Source organism: Rhinatrema bivittatum, chromosome 14 (genome assembly GCF_901001135.1).
Source record: "Rhinatrema bivittatum chromosome 14, aRhiBiv1.1, whole genome shotgun sequence".
NCBI lineage: Eukaryota > Metazoa > Chordata > Amphibia > Gymnophiona > Rhinatrematidae > Rhinatrema > Rhinatrema bivittatum.
The window spans coordinates 35,137,576-35,155,875 of record NC_042628.1 but is presented as its reverse complement, the minus strand read 5'-3'; the positions used below and the strand labels follow the sequence as shown (position 1 = coordinate 35,155,875).

Here is an 18,300-nt window from a genome sequence, read left to right as displayed (position 1 = left end):
GCCCCGTTCCAGGTTTTCCTTGATATATGCGGACATAGCCTGGGTCTCAGGCAGGGATAACGGGTACACTCGTCCGCAGGGTGGCGCAGTACCCGGCAACAGGTTAATAGCGCAATCAAAGGGCCGATGCTCGGGGAGCAACTCGGCCTTCTCTTTGGAGAAGACGTCCCGGAAGGCGTGGTACTGCGGAGGTATGGCGAGAGGCGCCGTCAGAAGTGGGACCGTGGGTCGTAAGCTGGCAGGGAGGCACTGACGGAAGCAAGTGGTCCCCCAAGACGTGATCTGAAGCGAGTTCCAGTCGATCACCGGCGAATGTTTCCTTAGCCACGGTAACCCTAAAACAACAGGGTGGATGGACCTTTCCAGGATGAGAAAGGAGATCTGCTCAGTATGAAGAGCCCCGACCTGCAGTTTGAGCGAACGAGTCCGGGTGGAAATAGACCCGGGAAGGGGGGTCCCCTGGATGGAAGATACCCGTACCGGTGGCTCCTGGGGCTGGGTCTCCAACTGTAGTTGCTGTACAAGGTCTCGGAGAATGAAATTTCCCCTGGCCCCGGAGTCGAGCAGGGCTAACGTGTCGAAGGCCCCCTCCGGGAGGCACAGTCATACCGGGATGGTACATGGGGAGTTCGAGAAGATGTTGCCTAGAGTCAACTCCCCGCTAGACCCTAGGTTCGGGCGTTTCCCGGGCGCTCGGTACAGCGGGCCAGGAAGTGCCCCTTACCGCCACAATAGAGACACAGGCTCTGGGAGTGATGCCGCTTCCGTTCCTCCGAAGAGAGGGGACCCCGGCCTAACTGCATGGGTTCTTCACCGTGAGATGTGGACAGGGCTGGCGGTGACGGCCGGCCACGAGGAGGCGTGGACCTACGGGTGGATTGTCCTAGGGTGGTCCTCCGTTCCCGGAAACGGCGCTGAATCCGTCGGTCTACTCGACCCGCCAGTTCAATCAGCTCATGGAGGTCGTCCGGGAGGTTTCGTCCTGCCAACTCGTCCTGGAGGCGGGGAGAAAGACCCTCCAGAAAGATGCCATGCAGACTGTCGGCTCCCCAACCCAATTCTGTGGCAAGGGTCTGGAACTGCATGGCAAATTCCTCCAGGGGACGGTTCCCCTGTCGTAGTTGGAGTAGTTCCGAAGCGGCCGTGGAAGCACGAGACGGTTCGTCGAAGATCCTTCAGAAGGCTTTGACGAAGTGGACCAGATTGCCTAACCGGGGATCCTGACTCTCCCAGAGGGAGGAAGCCCAAGCCAGCGGCTTCCCATCCAAGAGGGAAATGATGTAGCTTGTCTTCACGTACTCGGTAGGAAATTGCGCCGGCAGCAGGTTAAACCGGATGTAACACTGGTTGAGAAAACCTCGACAAGACTTCGCGTCCCCCGAGTATCGGGACGGAGCAGGCATCTGGACTGGGATGGCCGGTTCAGAATTGGTCCGGGACGTAGATGGCGTAGAGCTGGCAGCGGAGGCCCCCTCGACCCGGTCCGCTAACCGTTGGACCGTCGACATCAGAGTGTCGAGGCAGCTCTGTTGCCGCTGAAGTTTTAGGGCAAGGCCCGGGATGGCCTTCAGGCCCGCAAGGTCCGCCGGGTCCATGGCCTTGCAACTTGTTAGGGGTTGTGGACCCTTGAGCCGGTCGGGACGAGAGATGGAAGCTGCGGAGGACCTCAGCTACAGGTCCCAACCGGGAGGCGGCTTGATGGACGGGGTGACTTGGAATGCCGGGACTGGATGGAGTCCTATGTGGCCAAGGACTCGGGGATGACCTGGAGGCTGGACAACGTTGGGCCCTGGAGTCGTGATCTCTTCACCCTGGAGACCGGCGCTCCCCCGAGAGGAGCTCGTAGGAGCCCGGCCGCTGGGACTTCTGGAGATTCGCCCTGGAAGCCAGAGCCCCCCCAGGAGGAGTCCTTAGGGGCCCAGCCGCTGGGACTTAGGAGAGTCTTCGGGCCAGAGGAGCGATGAAGATCCGAGACTGAGTCCAGGAAAGAAGCAAGTCGGAGTCGAGGACGGAGCCGGGTCAAGCCAGAAGTCAGACGTCGTATCAAAGCCAAGGGGAAGTCCAGAAGCGGAGTCAGGAACGGAGCCGGGTCGAGATGGAGAATGGTCAGCAGGCAAACCGGATCGGAGCGAGGCGGAGGTCAGGAACACAGCAACTGGAAGCAGGAAATCCTGGGAACCTCGTTGCAAGGCAGGGAACGTTGTGACTGCAGGGCTTAAATAGCCCTGCAGCGTCTGACGTCACCAGCCGGCTCCGTGAATCTCCCGCGCTGGCCCCTTTAAATGCAGAGGCCTGCCGCGCGCGCGGCTAGGGGGCGGGGCCAGCCGCGGGAGGACACCGGCTGCTTCCTCAGCGTGGAAGCGCCGTGCTCGGGGCCTGTATGGCCCGAACGCCGCTCGAGGGGGCCTGGGACCGAGTGGGCGGTAAGTGGCGATCCCGGGGTCGACCCGGGATCGCAACACTCACAAGCTCTTCCTGCAATTTATCACAATCTGCTTGTAATTTAACTACTCTGAACAATTTTGTATCATCTGCAAATTTGATTACCTCACTTGGAAACATAGAAACATAGAAATGACGGCAGAAGAAGACCAAATGGCCCATACGGTCTGCCCAGCAAGCTTTCACACTTTTATTTTTTCTCTCACATACTTATCTGTTTCTCTTGGCTCTTAGTAACCTTTTTTTTATTCTATTTCCCTTCCACCCCCGCCATTAGGGGTAGATTTTCAGACGAGCGCGAACAGCCTACTTTTGTTTGCGCTCCAGGCGCAAACAAAAGTACGCTGGATTTTAGTAGATACGCGCGGAGCCGCGCGTATCCACTAAAATCCTGGATCGGCGCGCGCAAGGCTATCGATTTTGTATAGCCTGCGCGCGCCGAGCCGCGCTACCTCCCCCCGTTCCCTCCAAGGCCGCTCCGAAATCGGAGCGGCCTTGGAGGGAACTTTCCTTTGCCCTCCCCTCACCTTCCCCTCCCTTCCCCTACCTAACCCACCCGCCCGGCCCTGTCTACACCCCCCCCTTACCTTTGTCGGGGGATTTACGCCTCCCGGAGGGAGACGTAAATCCCCGCGCGCCAGCGGGCCTGCTGCGCGCCGGGCCGCGACCTGGGGGCGGGTACGGAGGGCGCGGCCACGCCCCCGGGCCGTAGCCACGCCCCGTACCCGCCCCCAAAACGCTGCCGACACGCCCCCGGAACGCCGCAACGACCGGGCCCGCCCCCCGACACGCCCCCGACACGCCCCCCTCCGAGAACCCCGGGACTTACGCGAGTCCCGGGGCTCTGCGCGCGCCGGGAGGCCTATGTAAAATAGGCTTCCCGGCGCGCAGGGCCCTGCTCGCCTAAATCCGCCCGGTTTTGGGCGGATTTAGGCGAGCAGGGCTCTGAAAATCTACCCCTTAATGTAGAGAGCAGTGTTGGAACTGCATCTAAGTGAAATAGCTTAATTTAGTTAGGGGTATTAACCACTGCAATAAGCAAGCTACACCGATGCTTATCTGTTTATTCAGACTGTGTAATTCAGTCCTTGTTGATTGTTGCCTGAATATAGATCCACCTTTCTTCATTCCCACCTGCCATTGAAGCAGAGTGCCATGCTGGCTATGCACTGAAAGTGAAGTATCAGTCTTGCTCCCCTGCCATTGAAGCAGAGGGTTATGCTGGATAAGCATGAATTGTCAAATTTCCTCCCCTGCCGTTGAAGCAGAGAGCTATGCTGGATTTGCATTGAAAGTGAAGTATCAGGTATTTTTTGGTTTGGGGTAGTAACCGCCATAACGAGCAAGCTACTCCCCTGCTTTTATGTGGCTGCAAATCCTTTTTTCCACATTTCCTCTTGCCGTTGAAGCTTAGAGCAATGTTGAAGTCGCATTATTGAATAAGGATATTCATCTCCAGGTAGTAGCCATCATTCCCTCAAGTCCCCCCATGCCTCTTCTCTTCATTCACATCCTCTAGATTTTATGGATCCACAGTATTTATCCCAAGCCCCTTTGAAATCCTTCACAGTTTTGGTCTTCACCACTTCCTCCGGAAGGGCGTTCCAGGTATCCACCACCCTCTCCGTGAAGAAATACTTCCTGACATTGGTTCTGAGTCTTCCTCCCTGGAGTTTTAAATCGTGACTTGTCGTATTTCTTTCCAGATCATTTATAAATATATTGAAAAGTAAGGGTCCCAATACAGATCCCTGAGGCACTCCACTGCCCACTCCTTTCCACTGAGAAAATTGTCCATTTAATCCTACTCTCTGTTTCCTGTCTTCTAGCCAGTTTGTAATCCACGAAAGGATATTGCCATGACTTTTTACTTTTCCTAGAAGCCTCTCATGAGGAACTTTATCAAACGCCTTCTGAAAATCCAAGTATACTACATCCACCGGTTCACCTTTATCCACATGTTTGTTAACTCCTTCAAAAAAGTGAAGCAGATTTGTGAGGCAAGACTTGCCTTGGGTAAAGCCATGCTGACTTTGTTCCATTAAACCATGTCTTTCTATATGTTCTGTGATTTTGATGCCTATTTTTCCTGGCACTGAAGTCAGGCTAACCGGTCTGTAGTTTCCCGGATCGCCCCTGGAGCCATTTTTAAATATTGGGGTTACATTAGCTATCCTCCAGTCTTCAGGTACAATGGATGATTTTAATGATAGGTTACAAATTTTTACTAATAGGTCTGAAATTTCATTTTTTAGTTCCTTCAGAACCCTGGAGTGTATACCATCCGGTCCAGGTGATTTACTACTCTTCAGTTTATCAATCAGGCCTACCACATCTTCTAGGTTCACAGTGATTTGGTTCAGTCCATCTGAATCATTACCCATGAAAACCTTCTCTGGAACTGGTATCTCCCCAACATACTCTTTAGTAAACAACGAAGCAAAGAAATCATTTAATCTTTCCATGATGGCCTTATCTTCTCTAAGTGCCCCTTTAATCCCTCGATCATCTAACGGTTCAACTGACTCCCTCACAGGCTTTCTGCTTCGGATATATTTTTAAAAGTTTTTACTGTGAGTTTTTGCCTCTATGGCCAACTTCTTTTCAAATTCTCTCTTAGCCTGTCTTATCAATGTCTTACATTTAACTTGCCAACGCTTATGTATTATCCTATTTTCTTCTGTTGGATCCTTCTTCCAACTTTTGAATGAAGATCTTTTGGCTAAAATAGCTTCTTTCACCTCCTCTTTTAACCATGCCAGTAATAGTTTTGCCTTCTTTCCACCTTTTTGAATGTGTGAAATACATCTGGACTGTGCTTCTAGGATGGTATTTTTTAACAATGACCACGCCACTTGCACACTTTTTACCTTTGTAGCTGCTTCTTTCAGTTTTTTTCTTACAATTTTTCTCATTTTAACAAAGTTTCCCTTTTGAAAGTTTAGCACAAGAGCCGTGGATTTGCTTACTGTCCCCCTTCCAGTCATTAATTCAAATTTGATCATATTATGATCACTATTGCCAAGCGGCCCCATCACCGTTACCTCTCTCACCAAATCCTGTGCTCCACTGAGAATTAGATCTAAAATTGCTCCCTCTCTTGTCAGTTCCTGAACCAATTGCTCCATAAAAATGTCATTTATTCCATCCAGGAACTTTATATCTCTAGCATGTACCGATGATACATTTACCCAGTCAATATTGGGGTAATTGAAGTCTCCCATTATTACCGCACTACCAATTTGGTTAGCTTCCCTAATTTCTCTTAGCATTTCACTATCAGTCTCACCATCTTGACCAGGTGGATGGTAGTATACTCCTATTACTATAATCTTCCCCGACACACAAAAATTGAATCTTTATGGGTAGAAATCCCTTGTGTATCAGGGAAGACTACAGTGATAGGGGTATACTACCGTCCACCTGGTCAAGATGGTGAGATGGACAGTGAAATGCTAAGAGAAATTAGGGAAGCCAACCAAATTGGTAGTGCAGTAATAATGGGAGACTTCAATTACCCCAATATAGACTGGGTAAATGTATCATCGGGTCACGCTAGAGAGATAACGTTCCTGGATGGAATAAATGATAGCTTTATGGAGCAATTGGTTCAGGAACCGACGAGAGAGGGAGCAATTTTAGATCTAATTCTCAGTGGAGCACAGGACTTGGTGAGAGAGGTAACGGTGGTGGGGCCCCTTGGCAATAGTGATCATAATATGATCAAATTTGATTTAATGACTGGAAAAGGAACAGTGTGCAAATCCAAGGCTCTCGTGCTAAACTTTCAAAAGGGAAACTTTGATAAAATGAGAAAAATTGTTAGAAAAAAACTGAAAGGAGCAGCTACAAAAGTAAAAAATGTCCAAGAGGCGTGGTCATTGTTAAAAAATACCATTCTAGAAGCACAGTCCAGATGTATTCCACACATTAAGAAAGGTGGAAAGAAGGCAAAACGATTACCGGCATGGTTAAAAGGGGAGGTGAAAGAAGCTATTTTAGCCAAAAGATCTTCATTCAAAAATTGGAAGAAGGATCCAACAGAAGAAAATAGGATAAAGCATAAACATTGGCAAGTTAAATGTAAGACATTGATAAGACAGGCTAAGAGAGAATTTGAAAAGAAGTTGGCTGTAGAGGCAAAAACTCACAGTAAAAACTTTTTTAAATATATCCGAAGCAGAAAGCCTGTGAGGGAGTCAGTTGGACCGTTAGATGATCGAGGGGTTAAAGGGGCACTTAGAGAAGATAAGGCCATCGCGGAAAGATTAAATGATTTCTTTGCTTCGGTGTTTACTGAAGAGGATGTTGGGGAGGTACCCGTAATGGAGAAGGTTTTCATGGGTAATGATTCAGATGGACTGAATCAAATCACGGTGAACCTAGACGATGTGGTAGGCCTGATTGACAAACTGAAGAGTAGTAAATCACCTGGACCGGATGGTATACACCCCAGAGTTCTGAAGGAACTAAAAAATGAAATTTCAGACCTATTAGTAAAAATTTGTAACTTATCATTAAAATCATCCAGTGTACCTGAAGACTGGAGGATAGCAAATGTAACCCCAATTTTTAAAAAGGGCTCCAGGGGCGATCCGGGAAACTACAGACCGGTTAGCCTGACTTCAGTGCCAGGAAAAATAGTGGAAAGTGTTCTAAACATCAAAATCACAGAACATATAGAAAGACATGGTTTAATGGAACAAAGTCAGCATGGCTTTACCCAGGGCAAGTCTTGCCTCACAAATCTGCTTCACTTTTTTGAAGGAGTTAATAAACATGTGGATAAAGGTGAACCGGTAGATATAGTATACTTGGATTTTCAGAAGGCGTTTGACAAAGTTCCTCATGAGAGGCTTCTAGGAAAGTAAAAAGTCATGGGATAGGTGGTGATGTCCTTTCGTGGATTGCAAACTGGCTAAAAGACAGGAAACAGAGAGTAGGATTAAATGGGCAATTTTCTCAGTGGAAGGGAGTGGACAGTGGAGTGCCTCAGGGATCTGTATTGGGACCCTTACTGTTCAATATATTTATAAATGATCTGGAAAGAAATACGACGAGTGAGATAATCAAATTTGCAGATGACACAAAATTGTGCAGAGTAGTTAAATCACAAGCAGATTGTGATAAATTGCAGGAAGACCTTGTGAGACTGGAAAATTGGGCATCCAAATGGCAGATGAAATTTAATGTGGATAAGTGCAAGGTGATGCATATAGGGAAAAATAACCCATGCTATAATTACACGAGAAAGAGATCTAGGTGTCATAGTGGATAACACATTGAAATCGTCGGTTCAGTGTGCTGCGGCAGTCAAAAAGCAAACAGAATGTTGGGAATTATTAGAAAAGGAATGATGAATAAAACGGAAAATGTCATAATGCCTCTGTATCGCTCCATGGTGAGACCGCACCTTGAATACTGTGTACAATTCTGGTCGCCGCATCTCAAAAAAGATATAATTGCGATGGAGAAGGTACAGAGAAGGGCTACCAAAATGATAAGGGGAATGGAACAACTCCCCTATGAGGAAAGACTAAAGAGATTAGGACTTTTCAGCTTGGAGAAGAGACGACTGAGGGGGGATATGATGGAGGTGTTTAAAATCATGAGAGGTCTAGAACGGGTAGATGTGAATCGGTTATTTACTCTTTCGGATAGTAGAAGGACTAGGGGACACTCCATGAAGTTAGCATGGGGCACATTTAAAACTAATCGGAGAAAGTTCTTTTTTACTCAACGCACAATTAAACTCTGGAATTTGTTGCCAGAGAATGTGGTTCGTGCAGGTAGTATAGCTGTGTTTAAAAAAGGATTGGATAAGTTCTTGGAGGAGAAGTCCATTACCTGCTATTAAGTTCACTTAGAGAATAGCCACTGCCATTAGCAATGGTTACATGGAATAGACTTAGTTTTTGGGTACTTGCCAGGTTCTTGTGGCCTGGATTGGCCACTGTTGGAAACAGGATGCTGGGCTTGATGGACCCTTGGTCTGACCCAGTATGGCATTTTCTTATGTTCTTATGTTCTTATGTTCTACCCATAAAGATACAATTGTGCATTTAGTCTCATGCAGGATGTTTATCCTGTTGGACTCTATGCCATCCTGGACATAAAGCGCCACACCACCTCCCGGGTGCTCCTCTTTGTCATTGAGATATAATTTGTAACCCGATATAGCACTGTCCCATTGGTTGTCCTCCTTCCACCATGTCTCTGAGATGCCAATTAAGTCTATGTCATCATTCACTGCTATACATTCTAATTTTCCCATCTTACTTCTTAGACTTCTGGCATTAGCATACAAACATTTCAAAGTTTGTTTTTTGTTTGTATTTTCATTCTGCTTTTTAATTGATAGGGATAAGTTAGAATTTTTTAGCTCAGCTGAGTTTTTAGTTACAGGCACTTGGACTACTTTTCTTATAATTGGAACCTCACTATCGGGATGCCCTAATTCTAATGCATCATTAGTATCCTTTGAAGATACCTCTCTCTGAACCATGCGCTGCTGAGCAACTGTCGGCTTTCCCCTTTGTTCTAGTTTAAAAGCTGCTCTATCTCCTTTTTAAAGGTTAGCGCCAGCAGTCGGGTTCCACCCTGGTTAAGGTGGAGCCCATCCCTTCGGAAGAGACTCCCCCTTCCCCAAAAGGTCCCCCAGTTCCTAACAAAACTGAATCCCTCTTCTTTGCACCATCGTCTCATCCACGCATTGAGACTCCGGAGCTCTGCCTGCCTCTGGTGACCTGCGCATGGAACAAGGAGCATTTCAGAGAATGCTACCCTGGAGGTTCTGGATTTAAGCTTTCTACCTAAGAGCCTAAACTTGGCTTCCAGAACCTCCCTCCCACATTTCCCTATGTCATTGGTGCCCACATGTACCACAACAGCCGGCTCCTCCCCAGCACTGTCTAAAATCCTATCTAAGTGACGCGTGAGGTCCGCCACCTTCGCAACAGGTAGGCATGTTACCAGGCGAACCTCACGCCCACCTGCCACCCAGCTGTCTACATTCCTAATAATCAAATCACCAACTATGATGGCTGACCTAACCCTTCCCTCCTGGGCAGTAGGCCTTGGAGAGATATCCTTGGTGAGAAAGGACAATGCATCACCTGGAGAGCAGGTCCTTGCTACAGGATCCTTTCCTGCTGCACCAGGTTAATGCTATCCAATCATGAGACCTTCTTCCTCCAAGGCAGCACCAGGGCTGCCAGTCTGAAGTTGGGAGTTGGCTACTATGTCCCTGAAGGTCTCATCTATATACCTCTCTGTCTGCCTCAGCTCCTCCAGGTCTGCTACTCTAACCTCCAGAGATCAGACTCATTCTCTGAGAGCCAGGAGCTCTTTGCATCGCATGTACATGTTCAATTTCTCACCAGTGGGTAAAAAATCATACATGTGACACTCGATGCAAAAGACTGGGAAGCCCCACTCTTGCTGCTGGACTGCTGCCTTCATCTCAAATTTGTTCAGTTCCTACTTAAGTTTTAGGTTGCTATGGGAGTAGGAATGTGTCTAATTAATGTCCTTTAAATGCATTAGTGAATTCACTATATGTCTAGTTATGGCCTACACGGGAACGATCAAACTCTCAATAAGGTGTTTTTTTGTTTTTTTTAAAGTGGCACCTGCCTATAAATTAAAGGATGAGCTAGGGGTAGGTGGGCAAGGGGTGGGAGGGTTGGGAAATACAAACAGTCTAACTTCAGTTAGTCAGCCAGAGTGACTCACTGCTCTCTTGATTAACAAATGTTGGTACCTAATCAAACCAAATCACACTACCTCAACACTTTTCCAAAGTGAGTAACTGAACTGAACTTTTCAACCTTTTTACTTAGGTATACACTGCTCCTAGCTTATTTCTAGCTTCTGGCTACTTTTTTTTTTAATATACAAACACTCTACCTTCTGCTTACTAGCTGCCTTACAGACTTTTAAAAATAAAAACAGTCTAACTTCTGTTTATTTGCTGCCTTACTATTAAAAGCACAAACACACAGACACACTAAATAATATTACCAAATAGTTAACTTTGCCCCAATACTTTTAAAAAAGACAATGTCCCAAGCAAAAACTTACTGATTCCTTTCAGCCACCAGTAAGGTGATCCGCTCCTCTCAGTGCTCCCACTGGACCTCTGAGACTCCTGTAGAGACCATTGCTCATGCAACGGTTTCCATAGACATACTGCTCCCCAACCTGAGAGGCTGGCATCCGTCATCACTATTGTCCACTCGGGCATCACCAGGGAAACTCCCTGCAGTAAATTGCTCGAGCAAAGCCACCATTCTAGACTGAACCTAGTCGACTCCGGAAGTCGCAGGGGCAGATGAAACTGTTCAGAAACCGGACTCCACCTGGACAGCAATGCCAACTGTAAAGGATGCATATGCGCAAAGGCCCACGGCATGAGCTCCAGAGTGGAAGTCATGAATCCCAAGACCCTCAGGTAATCCCACACTCTGGGAAGACGTTTGGCCAACAGGGCCCGAACCTAACCCCGTAGCTTGGCAACGCGGTCCGCCGTCAGGAAAACTTTCCCTTGCTGCATGTCGAAGAGAGTCCCCAGAAATTCCAAGGTCTGAGAAGGAATAAGGTGACTCTTGGCTAAGTTGATCACCCATCTGAGCGATCTCAAAAGTTGCAGCACCCTGTGGACCGCCGCCTGACAAAGCTCCTTGGATTTGGCCCGAATCAACCAGTCATCCAGATATGGATGTACTAACAATCCTTCTCAGCGAAGTTGCACTGCCACCACCACCATTATCTTGGTGAAAGTCCTGGGAGCGGTGGCAAGTCCGAACGGCAGTGCCCGAAACTGATAATGGTGACCGAGGATGAAAAACCGTAGATATCACTGGTGGGCCTTCTGTATGCAGGTATGCCTCAGTCAGGTCCCGCGATGCCAGAAACTCGCCCTTTCTTACGGACGCAATAACAGACTGCAGCGCCTCCATGTGGAAGCGAGGCACACAAAGGCATCTGTTGATTCTTTTTTGGGCACAACGAAATAGATGGAATATCGGCCTTTTCTCTATTCTCCCAACGGAACGTAGGTAATGGCCTCCAGTGTTAGAATACGCCACAACGGGTCATGCACTGCCCAACTCTTTTCCTTGTATGAGCACGGAGACACCAGAAACATGTCCCGAGGGCGGCGTACAAAATCTAACGCGTAACCATGTCTTATCACTGTGAGGACCCACTGGTCTGTCGTCAGCTTGGCCCATTCCTTGTAAAACAGGGACAGTCTGCCCCCTACGAAGGCCTCTGAAGAATGGGCCAGCCTCATCTCATTGTGATGATTTGGCTCAAGGGGTGGCTTGGGAAGTTCCCGGTCTCCCAAACCGGTGTCCACGAAAGGACTGAGGCCAGGACTGCTGTTGGTTAGCCCCTGGCTGAAAGGCAGGACCTGAAGATCTGGCCAGACGAAACTTCCGATTTCCACGAAAGCGAGACTTCGTCGAAAAGGAACCCCTCGACCTGGGGCGATCCTCCGGCAATCGGTGCACCTTATTCTCTCCCAGAGACTGAATCAAGTCCTCCAACTGTTTGCCAAAAAGCAGCTTTCCCTTAAAAGGCAAAGAGCCGAGCTGAGCTTTGGACGAAACATCCGCCGACCAATTTCTCAACCACAGGAGCCTGCGCGCCAACACGGCAGACACCATGGATCTGGCCGAGGCCCGCAAAAGATCATGAAGCGCATTTGCACTGTAAGCGACCACCGCTTCCAACAGACCCGCTTGGAGAGCCTCACCCTCCGAAAGGTCTTCATTGGCCTGCTGCTGCTGAACCCAGCGTAGGCCCGCTCGTAAAGCAAAATTGCTGCACATGGCGGCCTGCATCGCCAATGCGGACACTTCAAAAATCTTCTTGAGCTGAAGTTCCAATTTTCTATCCTGGAAGTCCTTGAGGGCTGTCGCCCTGGTGACCGGGATAGTGGTTTTCATGGTGACCGCCGACACTGCAGCATCCACCTTGGGAACTCGTAATAGCTCCAAAGCCTCCTCCGGCAGAGGATATAGCTTGTTCATCGCCTTACTCACTTTCAACCCGAGGTCTGGGGTATCCCATTCCTGGAATAGCAAATCCGAGGCGGATAAATGAAACGGAAAGGAAGTCATAGGGCCCCTCAGGCCCAATAAAACAGGATCCATAGTTCCCTGTTTAGCGGCTTCCGGCGGCACTTTGAGGCCCAACTCCCCCAAAATAAAGGGAATGAGCGGCCCCAGTTCCTCTCTTCTGAAGAGACGGACCACTTTCGGGTCGTCCCCCTCAATGACCTGAGCACCACGGACCTCGTCCACCTGCTGGTCCAGATCTCCATGCACCCCCGTCGGGGGTTTGGACTTCGCATCCTGGTCCTCTGAGGTATCCGTATCCGTCTGATGGCCCCCAGTTCTCAACTGCCACAGCACCTTAGCTGTACCGGGACCCACTTTGTCCGCATCCCGGCTCCCCTTAGACCTGGCCCGCTTACAGGCTCCTTTATGGGGATTACTGGAAGGTACCTGCTTCTTGCCAGCCTTTTTGGCTTTAAAAGCATTATGCATAAGTAAAACAAACTCTGATGAAAAAGAAGAGGAAGAGAAGAAATCCCCAGCCTTCTCAGGGCCATCATCTGTACCAACAGAGTCTTGGTCTGCCTCATCTGCCCCCCCCCCCACCCCCCGGAGAAGAGCTGTTGTGGGGATAAATCAGGAGGAGAAATCCCCTCCCCCCTTGCTGCCCTAGCGGCTCCCCTGCCTGAGCTCAAAATGGCTGCCGTTCCCACGCTCCATGGGAACGGATCAGCTGAGGCCAACAGATGCAGGAGGCCTCAAGGAATCCGAGCGCATCAACTGCTGCCCCTCCCAGGGCAAAACGGAGGCTCCCTCCCCACCGGGTATGCAAGAGGAGCAGAGCCCATCACGCGAAAGTCGCACGCAGGGCATGCTGAGGCTCGGGGCATGACAGTCGTCTGAACTGAAAGAAAAGCAGCACACCAGGAGTGGTGAAACTTGCAAAACAACGGAGCAACAGTAAGAAGAAGGGAAGGGAGAGGTTTTTTGTTTTTTTTGTATAGTTACCCCCAGGCCGGCATGGCAGACCTCAGTTCCTTCTGGGGGGAGTGAGCCGAACTCTCCGGCATCACCTCCAGAGCTGCTCTGTCCTTGCTACTAGGGCTCTCGACCCCTACCAGCAGCTGCCTGTTACACGAGAGGGGGCACTATCCAATCTCTCTGTCTACTATCCTAACTCAATCAAAACTCATTTCTTTAGCTAACCCCTGATCAAACCAGACTGTGGGCTTTGCACCTGTACCATCTGCTGGAGACAGAGGAATACTGGCAGACTGTGTGTGGCACCCTGGTATATATGGTAGAGTCTGTCAAAACTTTCTCTGTCTCCATCTGCTGGAGGGGAGGCAAAACCCAGGAGTCTGGACTGATTCGGGTACGTACAGGGAAGGATCCTTTATAATTAATCCATGCTTTTTAAAATTGTTACTATATTGGCCTCCACCATCTCGACTGGGAGACTGTTCCATATTTTCATTGCTATGGAAATTCTTGAGGATACCTCCTTAAGACTCCCATCATAGCCTCTTCTTTTAGAACTTCCTTGTTTGCTTCTTGTGAAAATTTTCATGCCTTTGAGGTATGTGATGCCTATGACATCCTCTCTCCTTTCATCTACAGTATATATTAGGGATGTGAATCGTTTTTTGACGATTTAAAATATCGTCCGATATATTTTAAATAGTCAAAAATCGTTAGAGCCGCGATACAATAACAATTCCCCCAATTTATCGTCAAAAAATCGTAAATCGGGGGAAGGGGGAGGGGAAGGGGGAGGGCGGGAAAACCGGCACACTAAAACAACCCTAAAACCCACCCTGACCCTTTAAAATAAATCCCCTACCCTCCCGAACCCCCCCAAAATGCCTTAAATTACCTGGGGTCCAGAGGAAGGGTCCCGGTGTGATCTTTTACTCTCGGACCTCCGTGCGTTGTAGAAATGGCGCCGGCGCTACCTTTGACCTGTCATATGACAGGTCAAAGGTAGCGCCGGCGCCATTTTGTTTTTTTGTCCCCCGACGTCAGGAGCGTAGGAGATCGCTCCCGGACCCCCGCTGGACCCCCAGGGACTTTTGGCCAGCTTGGGGGGGCCTCCTGACCCCCACAAGACTTGCCAAAAGTCCAGCGGGGTCCGGGAGCGATCTCCTACCGCGATCGTTTTTCCGTACGGATTTACACGATATTTAAAAAACCCAAACTGTGACGATCCGATTCCCTCCCCCTCCCAGCCGAAATCGATCGTTAAGACGATCGATCACACGATTCACATCTCTAGTATATATCCTCTCTCCTTTCTTCTACAGTATATATACTTAGCTCCATGGTGAGACCACACCTTGAATACCTTGTACAATTCTGGTCGCCGCATCTCAAAAAAGCTATAGTTGCGATGGAGAAGGTACAGAGAAGGGCAACCAAAATGATAAAGGGGATGGAACAGCTCCCCTATGAGGAAAGGCTGAAGAGGTTAGGGCTGTTCAGCTTGGAGAAGAGACGGCTGAGGGGGGGGATATGATAGAGGTCTTTAAGATCAGGAGAGGTCTTGAACGAGTAGATGTGACTCGGTTATTTACACTTTCGAATAATAGAAGGACTAGGGGGCATTCCATGAAGTTAGCAAGTAGCACATTTAAGACTAATCGGAGAAAATTCTTTTTCACTCAACGCACAATAAAGCTCTGGAATTTGTTGCCAGAGGATGTGGTTAGTGCAGGTAGCTGGGGTCAAAAAAGGTTTGGATAAGTTCTTGGAAGAGAAGTCCATTAATGGCTATTAATCAATTTTACTTAGGGAATAGCCACTGCTATTAATTGCATCAGTAGCATGGGATCTTCTTAGTGTTTGTATAATTGCCAGGTTCTTGTGGCCTGGTTTGGCCTCTGTTGGAAACAGGATGCTGGGCTTGATGGACCCTTGGTCTGACCCAGCATGGCAATTTCTTATGTTCTTATCCTAAAGTCTCATTTTGTAGGATGCATGATGCAAGCTGCAATATTTTAACACAAATATAGAAAATGATAGAAAATAAGGAGTGAAAGACTCATTTAGTTTGTCCAGTTTGCTTTTGCAATACCATAGACCAATGTTTCTTAAATGTGGCCACCAACAGATTTTTCGGCAGCTACAGAATTCCCCATTGTCAGGATCTGCCCATAGTGCCCAGCTCTCTGCCCATCAGCCTCAACCCTATCCCACAGAGCAGAAGAAAGCAGAGCAATAGAACTCTCTACTGCCAGCTGCCAAGGTTATTTGACTATGTTGTATTTTATATTTTCTAATATTTAGAATGTGTATTGAATTGTAATTGTAAAATTTATTTTCTGTTAGTCACTTTGAGCAATTTTTTTATTTGAAAGCAGGGGTACAAATCAAATGTTGTCGTCATTAGGCAATTTAATTGCATATGGTGTTGGTGATGACCTGGAGAAGTATATATCGGCTTTTTTTGAGCTTGAGGAGCCAAGTCCCCCAAAGAAGCACCATTAGAAGCATAAAACAGATTTGGGACTGGTTAATTGTCTTGGTTCCTATTGGCCATCTGAAAATTGCCCCTTCCATGCCGCTAAAAATATACATACTATTTCATAATGCACATACTTTAAACCGCCTTTGGAAGAATCCAAAGAATCCATTAAAAAAACCCTCGAGCTTTGGGATTATTGTCTACAAGAAATCAACTCCCTCCTTTCCAGTATGAATTTAATCCTAAATTCCTCAAAAACGGAACTCCTTCTCATATCCTCTGAGATCTGCCACACACCCACAATTCCTCAAACTAATTTACAAACAACAAAAGTAAGAGATTTGGGCGCAATCATCGATAATAGGCTTAATTTAAAAGCTTTCATAAACCAAACTACTAAAGACTGCTTTCATAAACTGCATGTTCTAAAAAGAATAAGACCACTGTTCCACAACCATGACTACAGGACTATCCTACAAGCAATAATCTTCTCCAAGTTAGACTATTGCAATTCTTTATTATTAGGTACCCCATCAGCACACACCAAACCGCTACAAATGGTTCAAAATACTGCAGCCAGAATCCTAACTAATACAAAGAGAAGAGAGCACATTTCCCCAATCCTTAAAGAATTACACTGGCTGCCAATTCATTTCAGAATTCTTTATAAGTCAATCACCATAATCTACAAATCCATCCAACAAATCGCTCCTCTCAACCTACAAATCCCTTTCATAAAGCATACTTCCTCCAGACCCATAAGAGAGTACTACAAAGAGTCTCTGCAAGTACCGCCTTCCAAAACTTCTCTCCACATAACTTACAGAGATAGGGCTTTCTCCACAGCAGGACCCACGCTTTGGAACTCCATACCAACGGAACTTAGACAGGAACCCTGCTTACTGACATTCAGAAAAAGACTTAAAACATGGCTTTTCAAACAAGCCTTCCCAGACTCAGATTAAAAACAATTCTATCCGATATTCAACCTCCAATCAACATCTTTTATTATTATAACCATCCTGGTATCCTACCCCTAAGCATTATAATCATCCAGAATCTTCATTACTTATGATTTCGTCTTTATTGTTAAACTACATACTTGTACTGAACAATTCATTGTAAATCTCAAACATCCATTTTTGGAAATTCCTCCATTCTACAGGTTTATACACTTTGTTAAAGTTTCTATCTTGTCTTCTTCTTGCTCCTAGTTGTACGTCTCCTTGTTTATTGTAACTGCATCTATATTATGTATAGTTCATATTATTTCGTTCTCTGTTCCGGTTATCACCCATTGTTTATTGTAAACCGGCTTGATGTGATATTATCACGAATGCCGGTATAGAAAAAATTAAAATAAATAAATAAATAAATAAGAGGCATTCCTGATGGCGTATTTAGGTTATAGGACGAAAAAGCAAGTTTGCTTACCATAAACAGTGTTTTCCATAGATAGCAGGATGAATTACCCATTACATCTGAGAAATGTCAACTGGCGGCACCAAACACAAAACAGCAAACACAGATGGCATTTTCAAATTTATGCTCACTATTTTCTAGAGATGTGAATCGGAACCAGAATCGGATCAGATTTCAGTTCCGATTCACATCTCTACTATTTTCCATGGAAAAAAGTACCCAAACTTGCCTATGACAAGTTTCAAGGTAAAAATATTTTCATTTGCCAAAATTAAGTAATATATTTATCTTAGAAATTTCTCTGGAGTCTAACATTTGGGTGACTTGAACTCTTTCATCCTTGTCTTCTGCTGAGCATAAGGATACTGATTCTCAGAAGAGTCAAAGAAACAGTGCCCTTTTACATAGAGCTCTAGTCCATATGCCAGCTTCCCATTCCATACACTCCCTCACCCTCTATCCTTTGCCGCAGCTACTCTTCCTTAATATGTTTCCCTCTCTCCTTTTCACGAAAGAACATTTCTCCTCCTTACTGTAGTATCCCTTGTCTCCATTTCACAGGTTATCTTTCCCTCACCTCTTCATGATTGAGTTCTCCATGTTCTTCCTCGTAGGGACCACCCACAATGAAGGCCTCTGGAATGTACTGAGCTCCTGGTACCAGGAATTTACCAGAGGCCCATTTTTTTTGCCTAGGAAATGGTTCTTTTTCACCTCCGACCTTCAGAACCCCATTTGTAAACAATATGGGATATTCTTTCTAAAAACATAAATAAAGGACAGCTTCTAGTCTAGGGTAAGATTAAAGGCAAATCTTTATAGACATGCTGAGAAACATGGATATGCAAACAAACATACACACACATACAGCACTACAGACGCATAACAAGAAACACAGGTATACGTTAA

General features: G+C 47.0%; 1 protein-coding gene across 5 annotated transcripts in view; it reads right to left on the bottom strand.

Annotated features, from left to right (window-relative positions):
• The window catches only part of CFAP70 (cilia and flagella associated protein 70), a 351,702-nt gene that overhangs the window by 207,664 nt on the left and 125,738 nt on the right, over positions 1-18,300 (bottom strand). For 4 of the 5 annotated variants that reach the window (XM_029576140.1, XM_029576137.1, XM_029576139.1 and 1 more), the window contains exon 7: positions 17,969-18,151. The exons of the other annotated variant lie outside the window; for it this stretch is intronic. In XM_029576140.1, the coding sequence (XP_029432000.1) occupies positions 17,969-18,151 (183 nt within the window). The remainder of the gene's footprint in view (positions 1-17,968; positions 18,152-18,300) is intronic. 5 annotated transcript variants of the gene reach the window in all.